The 21,679-nt window shown below is 35.5% G+C and overlaps 1 protein-coding gene across 1 annotated transcript in view; it reads right to left on the bottom strand.

Annotated features, from left to right (window-relative positions):
- The window catches only part of LOC106876431 (E3 ubiquitin-protein ligase AMFR), a 72,254-nt gene that overhangs the window by 31,262 nt on the left and 19,313 nt on the right, over window positions 1-21,679 (bottom strand). Inside the window, exons 3-5 of the mRNA XM_014924977.3 lie at window positions 14,849-14,941; window positions 7,975-8,139; window positions 236-388 (exon numbers count right to left, since the gene is read on the bottom strand). Coding sequence (XP_014780463.1) covers window positions 236-388; window positions 7,975-8,139; window positions 14,849-14,941 — 411 coding nt within the window. The remainder of the gene's footprint in view (window positions 1-235; window positions 389-7,974; window positions 8,140-14,848; window positions 14,942-21,679) is intronic.

The raw sequence follows: 21,679 nt of genomic DNA, 5'->3' as shown, positions 1-21,679 counted from the left end.
TCATCATGCACCTTCAGGAAGGGAGCAGAAAGGCTTAGCCTTGCAATGATCTCTAAATATTGTACAAAGTTATTTTATCTCATAATCTGGTATCTAAGAAGTGCTTATCTTACTGAAGTCCAACATGTGGAAGAAAAAGAGTAATATTGTAAGAACTCAAAAATTATATATGACATCTAAGAAAAATACTTGATGAAGATATAAAATCTTGATGAAGATATAAAAATATACAAACCTCTGCTGCCATAAATGCAAATATGGTAAATCCAGCTTGCATTGCAACAAATCCTGAGATAACGAGCAGACCCATGCAAGAACAGAAAATCACACCAAGAAGAGAAAGCAGCTTGACATGAACCCATCGAGCAGTACCAGGAGAGAACGAGAGCTGAAATTAAAAGAAAAGAAATATAATATAATTAATACATATATGTAAACATATATAAAGTTGGTGTAGATGTCTGTGGGGACACACATGAAATGAGTGTATAATGTGCGGTGCGTGAGAAGACCCGGCAAGCCAAGTAAGATCGTTGCCAGTGCCCCTGGACTGGCTCTTGTGCGGATGGCACATGAGATGCACCATTTTGAGCGTGGCCGTTGCCAGTACCGCCTGACTGGCTCCCGTAGGATTTTCGAGCGAGATCGTTGCCAGTGCCCCTGGACTGGCTTGTGCGGGTGGCACATAAAAGACACCATTTCGAGCGTGGCCGTTGCCAGTATCGCCTGACTGGCCTTCGTGCAGGTGACACGTAAAAGCACCTACTACACTCTCTGAGTGGTTGGCGTTAGGAAGGGCATCCAGCTGTAGAAACTCTGCCAAATTTAGATTGGAGCCTGGTGTTGCCATCTGGTTTCACCAGTCCTCAGTCAAATCGTCCAACCCATGCTAGCATGGAAAGCAGACGTTAAACGATGATGATGATGATATAGATACATTCTAAAATGAATCAATCAAATACAGTTTTATAATTTGAAAGTTGTGACTTTCCCCTTTCTGTACGTAGAACAATATATAAAAAAAACCCCACCAGTTCGAACTGTCTGAGGGAAGGGTTAGTGTGTCGATAGGCAAAGTAAACAAAATAAACTGCAACTATTGTTCCAGTCGGTTGAGGTGGATCCTACCCTTATACTTTCATGGTTAACTAGTCTGGTATGTTGCCAAACAGTGAGGAGTCAGGTTGGGAGACACAGGCAGTTGCTATCTGTAATCAGTTATACATCTATTTTCCAAAACTAAAATTGCTTATTACAAAAGGTACATATTTTCTTCTTAACATTAACCAGTTGATTCATTTCAATATAAGACACTTCTCTGAAAACACACTCTTTGCATTTAGTGAATCTCTTAATTGCTGTTTAACTGCAAGTTATCCTGTTTGTTCTGATTTAATAAACTTATGACCAAAGGATATAACTGTCCCATCTTTTATCCAGGCATTGTATCTTGAATTATGTTATTCAATGTGTCCTTCCTTTTCTCAAAACAACAGAAGGTAGATTGAGGGTGATTTTCCTGCTATGTTTAACAAAAAGTTATTTCATAAAAAAGGATACTATTGTCAACTAAACCAACTACATAGGTTATAGCTACTTGCTACCTCTAATTGGATCTGGAGCCAGAACTAAGGAATGCCAAACTTGATAAAGTATTTCAAGAGGCTTGCTTCTTCATAAGCAACCTGCACTGCTCTTGCGAATTGGATACTTCCATCGCACTACCCAAAATTGAAAGTAAAAAATATTTTGAATACAATAAACAAGTGTGTCAATTTTGGAAACAGCCTAAGTAATCAATGTATTAATGAAGGTATGTCAAATGTGCTAATTAAACCACATTATGTCAATATCTCAAATAGAGTAAAATAAAATGCTGATCATGTATTTTGGGCAATAACTCAGAAATAAGAGCTAAATTCCATTGAAATCAAACAACGCTATTTCAACAAAAAAGATGATATTGGATAACAGAGTCTTTTCTACTCTAGGCACAAGGCCTGAAATTTGGGGGAAGGGGCCAGGTGAGTTGATTAGATCCACCTACGTATGCAACTGGTACTTAATTTATCGACCCTGAAAAGATGAAAGGCAAAGTCGACCTCAGCAGAATTTGAACTCAGAACATAGAGACAGATGAAATACTGCTATTTGGATAACACAAATTGACACATACTATGATTGAAAAAGAAAAACAGAATGGTTACTACTGATACACTTTTTATCATGGGTCTGCCCTTACAAAGTTGACCTGGGGATTCAAAAAATACATTATTAATCAATAGCTAAAAATAGTTTTAATGGCAACACAAATCTGTTTTCAGATAAGGAGTGTGGTTAACAGAGACTAAGAAGGTAGTTTTTCTTTTTTCTTTTATTCTGATAAGCTATAATTCTTGAATAATAAAGGAATAACCAGAAACATTTTCAGCCATTAAATGACATCAATAGAGCAGATGAGAATCAAATGGTATGATATTTTTATATTAAAACAAAACACTGAATGCGTAAGATAGTTGATGACACTGACAGAAAATATTGATTTCTAATAGTGGTACAAAGGTACAAAATTATGGGGAAGGGCACAGTCATTTACATTGGCTTTGCATCGAAAGCAAAATCAATCCCAAAGGGAGATCATACAGACAATACACAGGGACATAAAAATACTTCAGGGATTTCAATGGTAAATAATTGAAAAGATTGAAAAGATGAAATAAAAATATATCACGGGATATAAAAACAGGTGAATGTCACAGAATACATTAAAATAAGTAAAGCATTAAAACTGAATTGTGGTTTTGATATTAAGAAGTAGTTTATTTTGGTTTTGTATTTGGTTTGCAAAGGATTCTTGTTGTGGACTCGTTTGTTGAAACAGATTTTGCTCTATCTTGAGAAGGTCGTTATGTAAATAATAACCAATGATTAATCAAACAACTGATTAGTTAAATAGTTAGCCAACTGACGAATAATAAAGAAATGAAATAGAACCAGCGTGTGTGTGTGTGTGTGTGTGTGTGTGTGTGTGTGGTACGTATGTTCCTTATGGATTTGAAAACTGAATTGCCAATTTTGACAAATGAGTTATCAAAAGATTCAGTAATCATGTGGCTACCAAATGAAGTATGCTTTTTTGCATAACAGCTCTTTTTTACTACAAAAATAACCTCGAAAATGAAGTTGGGTTGCACAATTTTGAGGTCATTTTCACGCAATATTTGGATTTGCTTCCAATCTACATCGCCAATTTTAATGTTTTTGGTGTAAAAAATGCAGCAATGTACAAGGAATGTTATGAGTGCATTTGTGATGCACAAAACCCTATTTGTCAATGGAAAATGACCAAAAAAACATGCTTTTTTGGAACAATTATTGGAACATTTTCTGCCAATAATGGCCTCTGTGCCACAACTAAACTGCCAATGTGAACGTCTTAAGTATCCCATGATTAAACAATGTCTTTGAAGTATTGCGATACCATTTCTTTGTACAAAGCCCTATTTTTCGACAGAAACTTTACTAATGAACCATGTTCTGGCATAATTGTGATCAGTTCTGGCATTACTACCGAAAACAATTTGTCCGTGTAGATTTTCTTGGCAGTAAACGACTCGGGAATGCCAAAGGAGTGTTCTCAGGTTTAAATTCAATAAAATTTCCCCAAGGATTCACAGTAAAAGCCTTTATTCGTTCAAGTGTGATAAAGACATGAAGCAACAACTAAAACCTTTTGAGTTTTTTGCCTTTAACATTTTTCTCTTTACTCAACACAATTTATGCAAAGTCGCTTATTGTTATTAGTATATATACATGCCTATTATTCATTCCATAAGCTGCAACGTTCATAAGGATTTTGCTACAATCTCCCTATTTTCTTACAGTGGTTGAGCGTGTACTATGACACGGGTGGTGCAATGGAAAACAAATGTCTGACCTGATAACCTCAGTGAAGACAACAACAACACCAGGCATGTATGTGACGGCAAATTAAGGTCACATACATATGAGTCTGCCCACAATGCATGTCCTTTCATTGGTTGGGATGCACACCATGTTCACTGATTGGTACAATTTCAAATCAATTTTTCCTTATCAAAGACATGTACTGCAATACCAACAGGTCATGGTGTTATTGTTATCAATGACTCAGGCAATGCTGAAGTGAATTGAGTGTGGTGCGTACATTCCACTTGAACTTGGAAATTGAGTGTGTGTATATATATATATATATATATATATTTATATATATATATATATATATATATATATATATATATATATATACACACTTATATATATAATACAATGTGGTTGTAGGTCATAACACCCGGGCAACATCAGGGTGCATTGCTAGTGTGTGCGTGTATATACATATATATATATATATATATATATATATATATATATATATATAGCCAAATGTTGTTCTTGAGGAGAGTCATCAAACCAAGTGAAATCGTAGTTGTGGCCGTTGCCAGTGTCATATATAAATGGCAACCAATCCAGTGGCACGTAAAAAGCACCCGTTACACTCTTGGAGTGGTTGGCATTAGGAAAGGCATCCAACCATAGAAACCATGCCAAATCAGACTGGAACCTGGTGCAGCTCTCCGGCCTGTCAGTTCCAGTCAAACCGTCTAACCCATGCCTTCATGGAGAGCGGACGTTAAATGTTGATGATGATGATCTATATCATCATCATCGTTTAACGTCCGCTTTCCATTACCTAGGTGACCAAGTCAGTAGCAGAGGTGGATGCTCTGAGAGTGTAGCTGCTAGAATAAGAATAGTCTGAGCAAAATTCAGAGAGCTCCTGCCTCTGCTGGTGACAAAGGGCCTCTCACTCAGAGTAAAAGGTAGACTGCATGACGTACATGTGCGAACAGCCATGCTACATGGTAGTGAAACATGGGCCGTGACTGCTGAGGACGTGTAAGCTTGCAAGGAATGAAGCTAGTTTGCTCCGCTGGATGTGTAATGTCAGTGTGCATACTAGACAGAGTGTAAGTGCCCTGAGAAAAAAGTTGGACATAAGAAGCATCAGATGTGGTGTGCAAGAGAGATGACTGTGGTGGTATGGTCATGTGTTGTGTATGGATGAGGACAGCTGTGTGGAAAAGTCTCACACCCTAGCAGTAGAGGGAACCTGTAGAAGAGGCAGACAAAGGAAGACCTGGGATGAGGTGGCGAAGCACAACCTTCGAATATTGGGCCTCACCGAGGCAATGACAAGTGACCGAGACCTTTGGAGATATGCTGTGCTTCATAAGACCTGGCAAGCCAAGTGAGACTGTAACCATGGCCTATGCTAGTGCAGCATAACCAGCCCACTTAAGAGTACCCTTCAAACATTGGGCAATAAACTGCGCTTGCAAAGACCTGTTGAGGCAAGTGAGATTGTTGTCATGGCCGATGACAGTACCACCTGATTGGCACCCATGCCAGTGGCACGTAAAAAGCACCATTTGAGCGTGGTCAATGCCAGTGCTGGCTGACAGGTCCCATGCTAGTGGCATATAAAAGTACCATTCGAGCGTGGTCAATGCCAGTGCAGCCTGACTGGCCCTTGTGCCATGAAGTACTCTAGGTTGACTAGAAATTAATCAAAATATTAGGGCAAATAAGATGTTACTTTTTCTTTTAGTGCTGAACAGGATGAAATATGTGTAAAAAAAAATGTCTATTGTGCAAATGCAATTGATATGAATTGGTAGAGCTAACCTATATGCATTAATACGTGACAGTTTCTGGTAATTAGATAAATATGCTGAAAACTAATGTATTCAGATACAGTTTCTACTCTAGATTCAGATATCAGATTAAAATATATTTTAGAAATTTGAGTAAGCATTATTCTAAAGGGTCAAATGGGGAAACATGTAGCTCTTTTACTTCAAGCATTCTAATAAAATTAAAACAAAAAAACTTTCAAACTTAGTAACACTTAATATCTCCACAGAACAATGAACTGCTTATTTCATGATAAAAAAAAAACACTGGCATTAACAATTCATTACAACAAGAACTAAAATGCTAAACTTTGTTTTCTGCTGTCATAATATAATCTCTATTTTCTGTGGTAATGGGAACCCATTTAAACTTTTTCCTTTCTAACCAAATCAGAATTCATATTCATTCTACAATGAATAACTGAGTGTTTAAAGTTAACCTTTTGAATGAAAGCATCAAGAATTTGATTCCTATACACTGAAGTTTTGTCTCACTTACTGGAGCAACAGGCCTAATAGAAACAGAACAGGAATGATTAAGACTAAGAGGTGAAATACCAAACCAAAGGGAATGCGAGTCGGTCATTCATGATGCTCAGATCGGTCAATTTCACAAAAAAAGAACAACAAAATTTATGACAGTATTCTATAAGAAAACATCAGGCATTTCCCTTACAAAAATCAACAAAATCTGTTCCCCAACAATTCTGGAAAAGTCATCCAACATGTTGAGCTACTGAGGAATGGGATGTTGTACAACCAAAGAAAACATGAAATTGTATACATTTTCTACCCAGATAAAATTACAGTTTCTAACCCACCATTGAATCATAACCATAGCACCACCATGTTACTAAGGAAACCAGAAGACAACAGACATTTATATTAGGGACCTTCACAAATTCAGAAAACTAATACTGAGCCATTTTAAACCGAGAACGCCACATCTTAGTTATTTACAATAATAAAATCAATTACATTCAATATCCAATGTATAATACTACATCAACTTCCTTTTTAAGTAAGCCTTTAATAGATCATTAAGTCTTGTGTGGAGATCTACATTACAATGGGTTGATTCATCTATCAGCACAACTACAGTGAAATGTATATAGATATTGTTAATGTCAGTTATGAAAACAAAATAAATGTTTGTCTGCATTATAATACTGTAAGTAGCTGACCTACATCTATGACCATTAGGTATGTTTTACTTCCTATTAAAAACTTGTATACTATTGAGCTTTAGTGATGCCATTTGTGGAAGATCTAGCTGAAAATCTCGAAGCAGCTTGCTCAAAATATCTCTAAAATGTTTCACCCTTTTTTTGCTTATATATTTAGTTAAATATGGCTGTGTGGTTAAGAAGTTCACTTCGTGGACACATGGTTTCATTTGGTTCTACTGAGAGGTACCTTAGGTGGGTGTGTTCTGCTGTGGCCTCAGGCTGAGCAAAGCTTTGTATGAAAATTTGATGGATGGAAATTAAAAGAAATCCAGCCTTGGGCTAACCAAAGCCTTGTGAGTGGATTTGGTAGATAGAAACTAAAAGAAGCCTGTCGTATATATATATATATGACAGGCTTCCACACAGTTTCTGTCAATCAAATTATGTGTGTATGTCTTTGTGTCCATGTTTGTCCCCCACCATCACTTGACAACCTATGTTGGTGTGTTTACATCCCCATAACTTAGTGGTTCAGCAAAAGAGACCAATAGCATAAATATGAGGCTTACAAAGAATACGTCTTGGGGTTGATTTCTTTGACTAAAAGAGTTTAAGGCAGTGCTCCAATATGGCCACAGTCAAATGACTGAAATAAGAGAATAAAATGTGTGTGTGTGTGTGTCTTGACATTGTGTGATTCTTTTGAACAAGAACTCTCATCATACAGTTGGTGTCCTTCATGTCCAACCTTCCATGAAAACAAAAATGTCCAGCCATAGGGAAATATTATCTTACTTGGAAATGGATGAGAGTCCCCAGAGAATCTGCCTCAATAAATTTCTAGCAGCCCATGCTAGCACAGAAAAGTGGGTGTTACAATGATGAAGATGTTAATTTAGTATTAAATTTCCATATAATAAAAACAGTTAAATGGTTGTTACACATGCCAACATTTTACACATGGGGCCAGTACTTCATAAACTGGGTTTTTTTTTTTTTGGCCAATGATTGCCATTGAATTTATTGATTAAAATATCAAGACATGTGCAAAAATGATTGTAAAGATTACTCACATATTCAAATCTATCTTTACACAGCTGGGTGTGCAGATTTAGAAATCCAAGGACAGTGAACCAGGTAACCCAACTGATAACTTCACTCATTGTTTGTACATTCATCACTCCAAAGATAAAAATGAACTTATAAAAGACAAAGTTCCAAAAGTTATCTTTCAAGTTCTGAAAATAGATGGAAGAAATATAAAAATAGACATGCAATACAACAAATTTGAAAATGTATACTATATATAGAATTTAGAAGGCAGAGTAAAAATAGATGACACCAAAGTAAATGGCACATTTTTTTAACTCATTTAATCATTGTCAAGGATTAACTCTAAATCTCTATCAACAATGACTGATATTAATTGGCATTTGTGTAAGGAAGAAACTTGCAAAGTACACAAGAAAATGGTAATTTCTACCTGTAAAGATCATAATGATTCTTAGATGTCATCTTCTAAACTGTCATCACAACCTTTTATCTTCGACTTATTAAGTCCCTCTAAGCGTGAGGCTTTATTTTATAATAATGCCCTTATATAGATTATATATATATGTATATATACGATGGGCTTCTTTCAATTTCCATCAACCAAATCCACTCAATGCTTTGGTCAGCTCAAGGCTATAGAAGAAGACACTTGCCCAAGGTGCCACACAGTGGGACTGAACCCGGAAACCCGGAAATGTGCTTGGAAAGCAAGCTTTTTACCACAAAAAAATACAATATACATATAATTTACTTCATTCCAGTTCCTTTCTCTCTTTCTCTTTTTTTTCTTCTTCTACATGCCAACAGAAAATGACAGTGGATCAATTAAGTAAAAATGGATAATTGTCAGTAATTACTTTATAGCCCACTATTGCTCATAATTAACCAGTAAACTATGGTATATCAAAAGCTGACAGCTTGAATAGTTAATTCTTATCTCATGTAAATATAGTTTTAAATTTACTTCTTGGAAGTGTTACAATTACTCTTAATGGCGTAACAGGTACCTGCACTGTATATTAGTCTCTCTCCTGCTCTTACGCAAGTATAAAACACTTCCTTTCAATAACAAGTTCTTTTGAAAAAAAATTAATACTATACACTCTTATTTTCCCATATTGTGTGTAGACCTTATGTATATATTAAATAATCATTTCACTGAATAGATAAAATTTTCTTAATATCTTGATGCAAGAACCATTCTTAACCACTCAATTTATTAATAAAGAAAAGTTCTGCTATTTAGATAGCAATGTTAACTCTTTGGTATTAAGATTACTCGATCAAATGTAATGCTTGTATATTCACATTGTTTGAAATTAATCAGACATTATCATGTAGCTTTGAAATTTTTGTGGTTGTGCTTGCTTATTCTTAGAATGACATTGTAGAATGGGTGCGAGAGGCTGGACTTGGCCAGTTTGAACATAAAACATAGACTATATGGGCCAGATATGGCTGGTTTAAATGCTATATGAATAAAATAAAAAGCTTGTGAGAATCAATTCAGTCCTTAATGATGATAGCAGTTAGGGATTTCTAATTTGGGCACTATGAGATGGCATTTTAGGTGGTGCAACAAAGAGGGAAAGTATACACTTGATTAAACTTTTCAGAATAAAATCATTAACACTTATAAAAAAAAAAACCCAAAATTTTATTCCTGTTGGCACTCTGTCGCTTACGATGTCGAGGGTTCCAGTTGATCCGATCAATGGAACAGCCTGCTCGTGAAATTAACATGCAAGTGGCTGAGCACTCCACAGTCACGTGTACCCTTAACGTAGTTCTTGGGGAGATTCAGGGTGACACAGAGTGTGACAAGGCTGGCCCCTTTGAAATATAGGTACAACAGAAACAGGAAGTAAGAGTGAGAGAAAGTTGTGGTGAAAGAGTACAGCAGGGTTCGCCACAACCCCCCTGCCGGAGCCTCGTGGAGCTTTAAGTGTTTTTGCTCAATAAACACACACAACGCCCAGTTCGGTAATTGAAACCGCGATCCTACGACCGCGAGTCTGCTGCCCTAACCATGGGCCATTACGCCTCCACAAACTTTATTCCACTAAGCACAGTAAGAAATTTATTCTACTTATGTCGTTTTAACCCTTAAGAGACAGTGATCAAGAACTATTCTCATTCTACTGGCAACAACATACATGCATTAATCTAGATTCAATTCTGTTTTGTCCATCAAAACAAAGTCTAGAAATCACCTGGATCCACAGGCAGACCTGTGGACCACAATCAGCAAGAAAGTTCCACATTTTGATAAAATCATGAAAGAGAATCAGGGACAAAGTCAGAATTTTTATCACAATTGTGATTTATTTTACTATTTACAATTTTTTCTAATTGTTCAATGTACAATTCAAAATTAGTTTTTGACTCCATGAATAGACAAAAGCTAATTCCTTTAGTTCACACCACCATCTCTCTCACACTCTGCCTCCCTTTCTTCTCTCTAACTCTCTCCACAGTTTTAAATGTTATCCTATCTGTCTATTTTGTATTCAGCTGATTTCAGCTGTGGATAAATGGTGTTGCATTCCCATTTTTACTCATAAAGAAATGACTACTGTGTACATGTGTATGAGAGCATACGTGTGCCTGTCATAATTGCAAACAACTTTGAATGTGCAGGGCCACATGCCTCTGATTGTGCACATAATTATTAGTATGTACATGTAATATATTTATTTTACATTGTTTCACTAATCAGTCCATATAAATGCCTTTCAACCAACAAATAAGTCCAATGAGACTTAAACAGGAGCTCTAATAAGCATTATTGCTTACCTTATCCATTCATTGTTCTAATTAATTTTAAGGTTCCAAATCTACTAGCTTCTCAAGCACATACATCTCCAGGACTCATTAATTAAGCATTGGTATCAAGTATTTATCTATACGTACTTCAGGCTTTATTTCACTTTATCCTTGAAAGTAACTAGCAACCAATTAAGCATGGTTTGTGTCTCTTAATTTCTCTCTGGTGGCTTGGTACTTTCTAACTAACACATGTAACTCTAGTGTACTCTAAAGTAAGGCTGTGCTTTCCCATGTTTTGCTTATGTGAATTAAGGACCAACATAAAGCAACTTCTAACATACAATGATATGCAGAAGATACCACCTACACTCTTCTTTCACCTTCTATACGCAGGTATCCTCCACACACAGCTAAACACTAGTTTTACTCTCTCATGTAAGACACACCTACCAATAAAGACAAGGGATTTCAGGTTCTTAACAATGCAAAGACATCATCATCATCATCGTTTAACGTCCGCTTTCCATGCTAGCATGGGTTGGACGATTTGACTGAGGACTGGCGAAGCAGATGGCTACACCAGGCTCCAATCTGATCTGGCAAAGTTTCTACAGCTGGATGCCCTTCCTAATGCCAACCACTCCGATAGTGTGGTGGGTGCTTTTATGTGCCACCGGCACGAAGGCCAGTCAGGCGGTACTGGCAACGGCCACATGGTTATTATATGTATCAAGGAAATTAGTTGTAGCTGCTATAGATGCTACACTGTCTCACATTGATCCTTCATGCAAGCCTCACACATGACTTGACTAACACCACATCTCAAAGAATAGCCTTCTTGTTCAGTGCCAGGAAACACTTCAACAGTTGTAACAAATCAGAAGTACATTACATGTTGCTACTGTTACACACAGACATCCAAGACTAAACCCAAAATGGTTCTCTGATTGATTTGCAAAATTTTAACTTATCATCAACATGCTGAACTAGCTTCCTCACAATTCAATCTGATACACATTCTCTTATCACTCTTGCATACTAGATCATGTACTAAATATTTTACCTTATGTTTCCTCTTGAGAACTACAATCTCCTACAAAGCTTTCTACCACAATTTTTTTCTTGCACACTTTGACCTATTGATCTCCAAACTGCACATTAATCCCTTCAACTTCCCCAGACTGGGAAGACCTAAAAGAAAAGTTGTGGCTATCTCATGTCTTTTCACTAACTTATAAAAAACAAATGAGTCACTAGTTTTCCATACTAAATTTGTTTGTGCATTTGTATACACAAGATAGACAACCTGTTTGATTTGATCTGTGCTTTGACAAGGAAGTCTTCAATTGTTTTAAAATTGTGGCCGTCTGTAAATCTTATTTTTTATAAATTAGACATCAGATAATATGTAGGTTGTTGTTTAATAACAAGGTTAGCTTTGAATGAGTAAACTTCTAATCAAAAGTATTCTAGATGTGACCATCCAATTTTCTTGTATATTTAAGACTACAGTGTCCAATGTTTTTAAAGACAAAATAGCATGATTTAAAGGAGATTTTGTTTCTGCTATTCACAGATTGATTGAGAGCATAGAAGCTCACTATGTCTACAAAGTGGTCAAACTTTCAACATTGATTTATAAACAAAATCTTTGATATCTCATCAAGATGAAAAAGTATTTTATTTTCTTATGTTTCCATTTTAATTAAAACTGTCTCTTTCTATTACTTAAGTTGTTATGATCTGATCACTGAAATGTGACAGCAAACAACTGTTTTAACACCGAACAGCCTTGCTTCTGTGATGTGGCTTAATGCCAGCACCGAGTGAAGCTACAAAAGCATAATACCAATAACTGAGAGGATTACATTGGACCAAGCTACTTGTTCCACTACACAAACATTCCAGCAGCTTACTACGCATTAGTTTTTGTGAAGAAGTAAAATGTCAGTGAATAACTAGCATTGAACCTGTATTATAAATAACTGTTATGAAAGTAGAATGAAAGTAGACAAACTACAAGTTAAACATTCACTTGAAAATGTATTACGAAGTTACATAAAAACGAAATCAGTGTATTTACTCATTCCTCAATCACTGTTTTAAATTAAAAGACAATTGTATTTTCTGCTTTTAGATCCATTTAGATACATTCTTGGGTTTTTTGGTGGGGGTTTTCACCACTTTGTCAGGAACAGATAAGCAGCATCATAATTTTTTTTTTTTGTTTTTCAGGCTTCCAAGACTGGTGGGAAGGATGGTGGAAGTTACCCTCAAACGAGAGAACTATCCTGATTGATTGCTAACAACAGAGTGAATTCTGCTAAAGACATTCATGGACTAGATCGTAGCATTAAATAGGGATCAAGAACTTACGACACAAACAGCTGGAACAAACATCACAAGGCATCTCATAAGACATTATAACAATCTCCCCAATTCACTATCCTGGATTGATATTCGATTTTAGTGGCACCCAAAAGAAAAAAAAAGTGAAGTTGATCTCAGCAAAATCTGAACTCACTACAGACTGCAACAATATTCTTCTTTAGAATTAGTCATTATCTTTGATGAAATAATTTAAATTCTTTCAGTAACCAATTAAATCATTAGTAATCACATTTTCTAGATTAGTGGAATTTTTCAGGCAAATAATAATTACCAAGATGGATCACCTGAAAACAAAAAATCTACTAAGCAATTAACAGCAAGTTTTAAAAAAGAACCCAGCAAATTTAACAGGAAGGTATCAGCTTATCAATAGAAGTAATAAATACAAAACAGATGCAGTATAATCTCTCGTAGTGACAAAGAATCAATTTTTCTGATGTAATACATAAGTGGGAGAAGTTAACAATAGGAACAGGAATAACTGTGTGGTTAAGAAGTTTGCTTTTCAACGATATGGTCTCTCTAGTTGATAAGAATGACTTTTTGAGGTGGTGCCCCAGTAAGAACACAGCCTAGTAAGTGATACAGGAATAACTATAAAATGTAACTCCATTGACTGCTCTCAATATGTGGTTGATAGTGTATGTATCATCATTGATCTAATTAGTGCTAGATTTAATTAAAGTTAAGTTGGTAGGAGTGAGGAAGAGGTAGAAAAACAGAAAGAATTTTGCTTCTTTTTTTGAGAGTGGGGATAACAAAGGGTTTTTATCTTCAGATGAAAGAAAGACTGTATGAAGTTGCAGAGTAGTGAAACGTTGGTTATTGAATATAGAGGATTTGCAGGGTCTGGAAGAAAATATGATACCGAGAATGTGTCAGGTTAACATGTAAGAATGGCAGATCGGAGGTGAGCTGAAGAAATGGTTGTGCATTAAAAGCAACAACCAAAATAGGCAAGAGAAATGACTGTGGCGGTATGATCATGTGGATAACAAGAGTTGAGTGAAAAAAAAATTTTCTGTTCTAGTGGAGGTTACCCATGGAAGAGAAAAATATAATGAAATGAGATCAAACCACAAGATGCTGAACCTTACACAAAAGACAGTGAAATGCAAAAACAAATGATATGTTGTAGAGCAGATCTATTCAACCCCATGAAAAAAATGGATGTTAAAACATTGATGATAACTTAATTTGTCACAAATCAAGAAGAACATCACTTGAGATAATTAAGATTAATGTACAGCAAGACACAACCGAAAACTGACTATCACCCTATGGCCAAACTATGTACAGGGTCAAAGCTGAAGACTTCCAGTAACATTCTTTCCTTGTCTCTATCATCTCTTTCCCAATTGCCACTGGACTCATGAAGCAAGTGTAGTGATGTTGGTGCTGGTGTTTGGTATACCGAAAAAAGTTTGAATTAAACCATAAAACAGTTCATTTATGACAGCTAGATATAACACGAAGAGTTACGAGAAGACATTCTGCAAAGAATCTATAATAAATCTTTCTAGAAATCTCAAAAAAAAATTTAATTCCAATTCCTATTTTTATGAGTATTTAGTTTCGGATTTCTTTGTATGAAAACAGCAGTCAGCCTATACTGGTCTTCTCGACATCCAAAATTTGTTTCAACCATGATATGCTTTCTACTCTCATTAGACCCCCATACACCTTGTATATATTTACAAAATATCAAATAAGGTGATTTGTTAAGTAACATACCTGGTGTTCACTGATACGTAGCTCTCCAAAAACGATGTACTGGATAAGTTTGCTAAGAAGTATCAGTGTGCAGTATATCATATTAATACAGATCTGGAAAAAAATTAAAATGACATAATTAAATACATAATATTCTGTGTGGTAAAAGAAATAACATTAATTCATCAATTGTTCAAGTAAAATCTGAAAAACAACACAATTATGTACACAAGCCAGCAAAGAAGCATTTACAAGGAGATTCAACAATATGCTAGAAATACCAGCTAAATTTCTCTCAGATGTCAACCTACCACCTTAAATAAGGAAAGGTCATTAATGATGCTCTCCTACATGTACCTAAGCTGATTAGATGGTCATGATTAGAATGTCTTTCAATACAGCTGCGCTTGGTCAAAGTTAATGAAGGATTAAACAACTGATAAATTTACTGACACACAAAGCCATCCACCATCAAAACTAAATATGTACACACAAACACATACAAATGTGTGTGCACTCTCAAAATATCAAGCATGTACATATATACATGCTTGATACATATATACATAAACATATATATAGCTCATGTTAATTCTAATCTCACTGATTTACGCCAAACAGATTTATAAGTATCGCACACACACACACACACACACACACACATGTACATATATGTAATTGGAATTTACAAAAAAAACAAAACAGAAGATGAAGACGGGTGTGTAAACAACAAACAGATGAGAAAGTCTCTTACGTTTCGAGCCAACGCTCTTCAACTGAAAGGAACACAGAAATAAGCAGAGAGAGAAAATAAAACATATTGGTTACATATATGTAACCAATATAGTACCTTTATAAGCAGGGCTAATTTAGCTGAAAAAATGATGAACAAGCTTAATCAATTTCTGAATCTTATTGGAGTCTCATCAGAAATGTCTACATCAATTTGACCAATCACAGAGAAACAAGGAGCCAATCTGTTTATATGCTCAACAATTACAGTAGCTACAGAAAACTGGTGCTATTAATTTGCATACAGTAAGTGTAAACACTTTATTTTAAATGTATCAGGGACCTGTCAACAGGAGATCTCTGTCCATAGCTGTGTGACTAAGAAGTTTACTGTCAGGTTCAGTCCCACTGTGTGGCACCTTGGGCAAGATTATCAAAGATTTGGGAGCAGATCTGGTAGACGAAAACTAAAAATCTGTCTGTCTGTCTGTTTGTCTCTCTCTCTCTCTCACACGCACGCACACACACACACACATTTATGTGTATATGAATGTTTGTTTTCTTGTCTTGACATCCCATGATTGTTGTAAATTTGTAAATGAATGTCATTCTTTTCCAATAGTCTGTGAAAACATGTCTAGTCATGGGGGACTATTACTTTGTTTGGAAACAGGTATGGGCTGGTGACAAGAAGGGCTTCCAGCCATAGAAAATTTGCCTCAATAAAATCCATCCAGCCCATGCAAGCATGGAAAAGTAGATCTTAAAATGATTTTATACACAAACATACACGCACATACATGAATATATATATATATATATAAATAATCATACACCCACCAAATTTGAAAATTTTGCCAAGTTAATAATATGCTACACATACATTGAAATGTTGAAGCTTGTAATTACACAGTCACAAAAAAACATATTTTCTTATAACCCTATGTAAACAATTTGTAGTAGTAGAAGATTATTTCTCTACTGGTAGCAGTACAACAGTTGTCTTTGTCCTATATAATTCTATTGACCTAAAAATAAAAAAAAATCAAGACACTAAATACTGATACAAGTTAAGACAGTTATTTACTTCTCATTTGAAGTACCAGTGTCTCATGTTCCTTTTGCATACACTCTTGCCCATAGTGCAAACAAACAGATGGACAGTTCTGTAAATATTAACATTTGTATAAAGCAAGAAAGTGGAAGTTCAGAATAGAAGCTAGGTTAAATTTATGTTTGAAAATGAAAAACAATGATCCTGGGATGTAATAAAATAACAAATCTATCTTTTATATAAAAAGGGGACCGCAAAACTGTTTTTTTCTAGTTTAGCACCAGCAAAAACTTCAGTAGAATCTCAGCTAAACAGGCAAGAATCATTAATTCATATAGAATCTCTTCTCTAAATCTCCTTAGTAAAGATAAGCTGTATTCTTTCAACCTGACTTGACTAACAGAAGACACTATATTTGCAATATTGAGATCAAGAAGAGAATCATTTGGTTTTTGTAGCCAAATAGTAACCACTAACTCAAAAACAATTTCTAGTAATTCTGTAGATGAAACATTTTCTGGATTCTCTGAATATACAATAATTTCCGTATGCTATCTCTGGGATCAAAAGAAGGCTTGAGTCCAACACTTTATATTAACTAGGTACAGTCAGTGCTTGTGTTACTAATCCAGCATAGTTATTTCTAGTTGGGAAGAATCAGCTTGTAAGAGTTAAGTACTGTCTTTGCTATAGACACAGTACAACAGTTGTGATTAGATTCTATTTAAGTACATACAATGACCAAATAACAATTTAAGGACATACAAGATGATCAATATCATTTTGTTTCATAAGTCATCAGCAACACTTATGGGACTTCAAATAACAATAACATGTATGATTTCATTAACAGAGCAGCTATAGAGTATTCGGTCTTGAAGCTACACACTATGAGACGCTGTTAAGTACTTTTAACAACTAATTCCAGGCTTGAAGAGTTTTAACAGTATGTTTACAGAAAGAACTCTACAACATTATTAAGCAAAATAATATGAAAAGAAAAATAAAATTTAAAAAAAACTAAGAAGAAGAATAATAGGAAACAAACAATTTTAATGTTCAAAGAGGATTGGCAACTACCAAGTACGAAAAAAATCTATACTGTACAGTTACAAGCTGTGTATTCATCTAGACAGTTTTGAATATCAGGAAATATAATCAGGAATAAACACTGCACTTCTAATATTATAATCAAACAAGTTTTTTTGTTTTTTTTGAAGTGAGAATGTAATATTCTTAACTTCCTGAGGATTCATCTGAAATATCTTATGGTGCAGCATTTACTGAAAATTATAATTTAAAATTGAAATATCAAAATTATGAGGCAGTGATTCAGCATGGCCACAGCTAACAGGCTGAAACAGGTAATGAAGTAAAAGAGTAATGTCGTTCAAAATTCTTCTTGCAAGGCAAGACAGTTTAGTTGACTGATTCAATCTCAAAGTGTAACACTACCATTTTAACAGCGCCAGTGGAATTTGGACGCAGAAATGTGAGACATTAAACCAGACACTAACATCATCATCTTGCTGCCACGTTTGCCAACTATGTTCCAGAAATAAATTTTTTCACCAATTTAATGAACAAAAAGACAATGAGCAAGTGGGAGAGAGAGAGAGAGAGAGAGAGGGTAAAAGTGAATTTATTGGCATAAAGTTTGAAATTTTACATTTTAAAAATAGAAAACAACTAAATCCAATACAATGAGCTAAGCGTTCTTTAGCGTAGCTAATTTTACCAAACATTCCTCAATTTAAAATGTGCCAGTTTCTCTTACATGCAATTTTAAAATAGCATGCATTAAGCATTTCACTATATTTGCCAATTGATAAGCTGTAATGATTCCGAGACATCAAAGAATAAATTTCCAGGAAGTTAGCACCTGATCATTAACATATTGCAAGACAGGAGCACCTTTTTAGCTTCCTTCAGGCATATTTTAAAGTACAACACCATCACCAGGTTCTGAAGTGCCTTTAGCAGAGTTTACTCATTAGTTGCAAATATTCAGACCAGACTCCTAGTTTCCATGCAGCCCACACTGACTTGAAAAAGTCCAAGCTGGGCATTAATCACAACCACCTCATTTCTCTAGCAGAGTCGGCAAAGGTCATGGATACTGGACTTCTTTTCTTGATTAACTCATTAAAAAATGTATTTTTAGTGTCATTATAAAATGTTTTTTGATTGGGACTTTAAAGCATCATAGTTGTGCTTTAACTTCACAATCCTTATCAAATGAAACACTCAATTTAGAGGAAGAGAGAGTTGTAGACTCTTCAATACTGCCTTTGAAAGTCAATGCTAATTTCTAACATTGGTACCATTTTGAGCGTGGCCGTTGCCAGTACCGCCTGACTGGCCTTCGTGCCGGTGTCACGTAAAAGCACCCACTACACTCTCGGAGTGGTTGGCGTTAGGAAGGGCATCCAGCTGTAGAAACTCTGCCAAATCAGATTGGAGCTTGGTGTAGCCATCTGGTTCACCAGTCCTCAGTCAAATCGTCCAACCCATGCTAACATGGAAAGCGGATGTTAAATGATGATGAGGATGATGATGATGATGGTACAAAACAACAAAATTTAAGGGAGAGTACAGTCAATTAGACTGACCCTAGATCTCAGCTAGTATTATTTTATCAACTCTAGAAGGACAAAAGGCAAAGTTGACCCCAACAGGATTTGAACTCAAAACATAAAGAGATGTAACTAAATACTGCAATATACTTTGCTTGACACTCTACTGATTCTATGTAACCTCTACTCTTTTGAAAGTCAATATTGATATTATTTAAATAAACTGTTTTTCTATGCTGTGCTATTATATTATGACAGGCCTTCCCAATGACCTTTCCATACATCCTTAGCATATGTTATCTCTGTAAAACCTAATTCTCTCTTATCTAATTTAACTACGACATTACCCAACTTCCAACTCATGGAACCATCTTACAAACCTTTCTCCATTGTGTAGCATTAATTTACATTTAAGACATATCTATATAACTGAAAAGAAATGCACTGGCCAATAATGCTTTCAACTACTCTCTCTACTCAATTATATTTAGCCTTGTGTTTACATTATACATCCAGCCAATTGAGCTCAAATCTGTAGTACAATGTCAGTGCAATCTCTCATGTACAGATGAATCTTTTTGTCAACTGAAAGCTTCAAGCTGTTAAATTATGCAAGCTTACAATACATGGGAAGCAGAAGAAATAACAAACACTCATTGCATAAGGTCAAAAGAGTTTATCAAACTTTTGGCACACTATATAAATAATTTCATTCAACTTCATATCATCTGAAGCTTATATTAAGAAATGTTTTTTAGTAATATTAAACTGCCAGGATTTTTATAATATATTCATGGAAGTGCTGAACAGTCTAAGGTAAAATTATCAGGAAATGTTGCTGAATGTAAATTGCTTTGGTTTTCATTAGGCCACAGCAATTTCTGGAGACACTGCTTGCCTAACTAATTACAGAATAAAACAAAACTGACAGCTACAACTGTATCCCAAAAACTATATTTTCTTTCAGAAGCATCCATAAACCGATCTTCATATACCGGCCCATAATCATGCTACTCTTCCAAACTTACATCACACAGGAAGTAGCCATATCATCAATCTCTCTACAAATCACCAAAGACATGCTATCTCACTCTTCCCTAGCACAAAATCATCATCATCATCATCATCGTCGTTTAACGTCCACTTTTCATGCTAGCATGGGTTGGACGATTTGACTGAGGACTGGTGAAACCAGATGGCTACACCAGGCTACAATCTGTCAAAGTTTCTACAGCTGGATGCCCTTCCTAACGCCAACCACTCTGAGAGTGTAGTGGGTGCTTTTACGTGCCACCGGCACGAAGGCCAGTCAGGAGGTACTGGCAACGGCCACGCAATGTAACATGTAGTTCTTTAATGAAAGAAACTCTGGACTTAGGAACTTTTCCTTGAATGTTTATTCTCTGTAAAATAGTCACTACATTTCTCCTCTTCATTATCATCGTTTTAACATACATTTTTCCACTGGGTCAGACAGGATTTGTTGATGCAGATTTTATACAGTGGGATGGTTTTCCTGTCACCAACCTTCGCCTGTTTCCAAGTAAGATAATAATATTTCCTCATGACCAGAGATTTCTTCACAGAATACAGGAAACAAAGTGCAACGCTTGCATGACAGTGACTCTTTACAATTATCAAGCAAGGGGACAGAAACACACAGACACACATATTGTGGGTACCTTTCAATCTTTTGTCTACCAAATCCACAAAACTTTGAAGGACCTTAATCTATAATAAAAGACACTTGCCCAAGGTACCAGAGAGTGGGATTGAACTCAAAACCATGTGGTTGAAAGCAAACTTCTAACCACATAGCCACACCGGTGCCTGTTGGATGATAATTAAAAAAGACATTTCATCCACAAATATAGCAAATTTGTCAATTAAGACTGAGCTAATAGTAAGTGTCCAAACTTGCTGTTGTTCATATCATCATCACATAATAAATACTGTACAAATGACATATCTGTTTCACACACAAAACTCCATTAAAGGGGAAGCCACAAATTGAAGCATCTAAGCAAACAACAGAAGAAAGTGAACCGGTGGTGTTATCAGGGTCATTTTCCAAAATGTTTAAACTAAAGCTCATTAACCTACATTTTGCTGTTTCACAATTCTCATTTACAAATAACAAAATTACAAACTACCTAAAAACTGAGATACATACACACTCACACACAATACTTTTCCAATAAATAATTATAAGATTGGCCTACTGATAAAATTCTACCAATTACAAAAACTATTCATAATACAAAAACCTTATTCAGGTTGGGAAGTTTCACACACATGAAATTGTAAAAAAAAAGTATGTTCCATAATTCTGGGACCATCATCTTTTAACATCCACTGTTCCATGTTTGCTTGGGTCAGATGAAATCGGTTGAGGTAGATTTTCTACATTTGGATACTCTTCCTGTCACCAACCCTCACCTATTTCCAAGCAAGGTAGTATTTCCCTATGGCCAGACATGTCTTTCACGG

Source organism: Octopus bimaculoides, chromosome 6 (genome assembly GCF_046866305.1).
Source record: "Octopus bimaculoides isolate indiv1 chromosome 6, ASM4686630v1, whole genome shotgun sequence".
Lineage (NCBI taxonomy): Eukaryota > Metazoa > Mollusca > Cephalopoda > Octopoda > Octopodidae > Octopus > Octopus bimaculoides.
The sequence above is the reverse complement of the archived record's forward strand: the minus strand, read 5'-3'. Positions and strand labels throughout refer to the sequence as shown.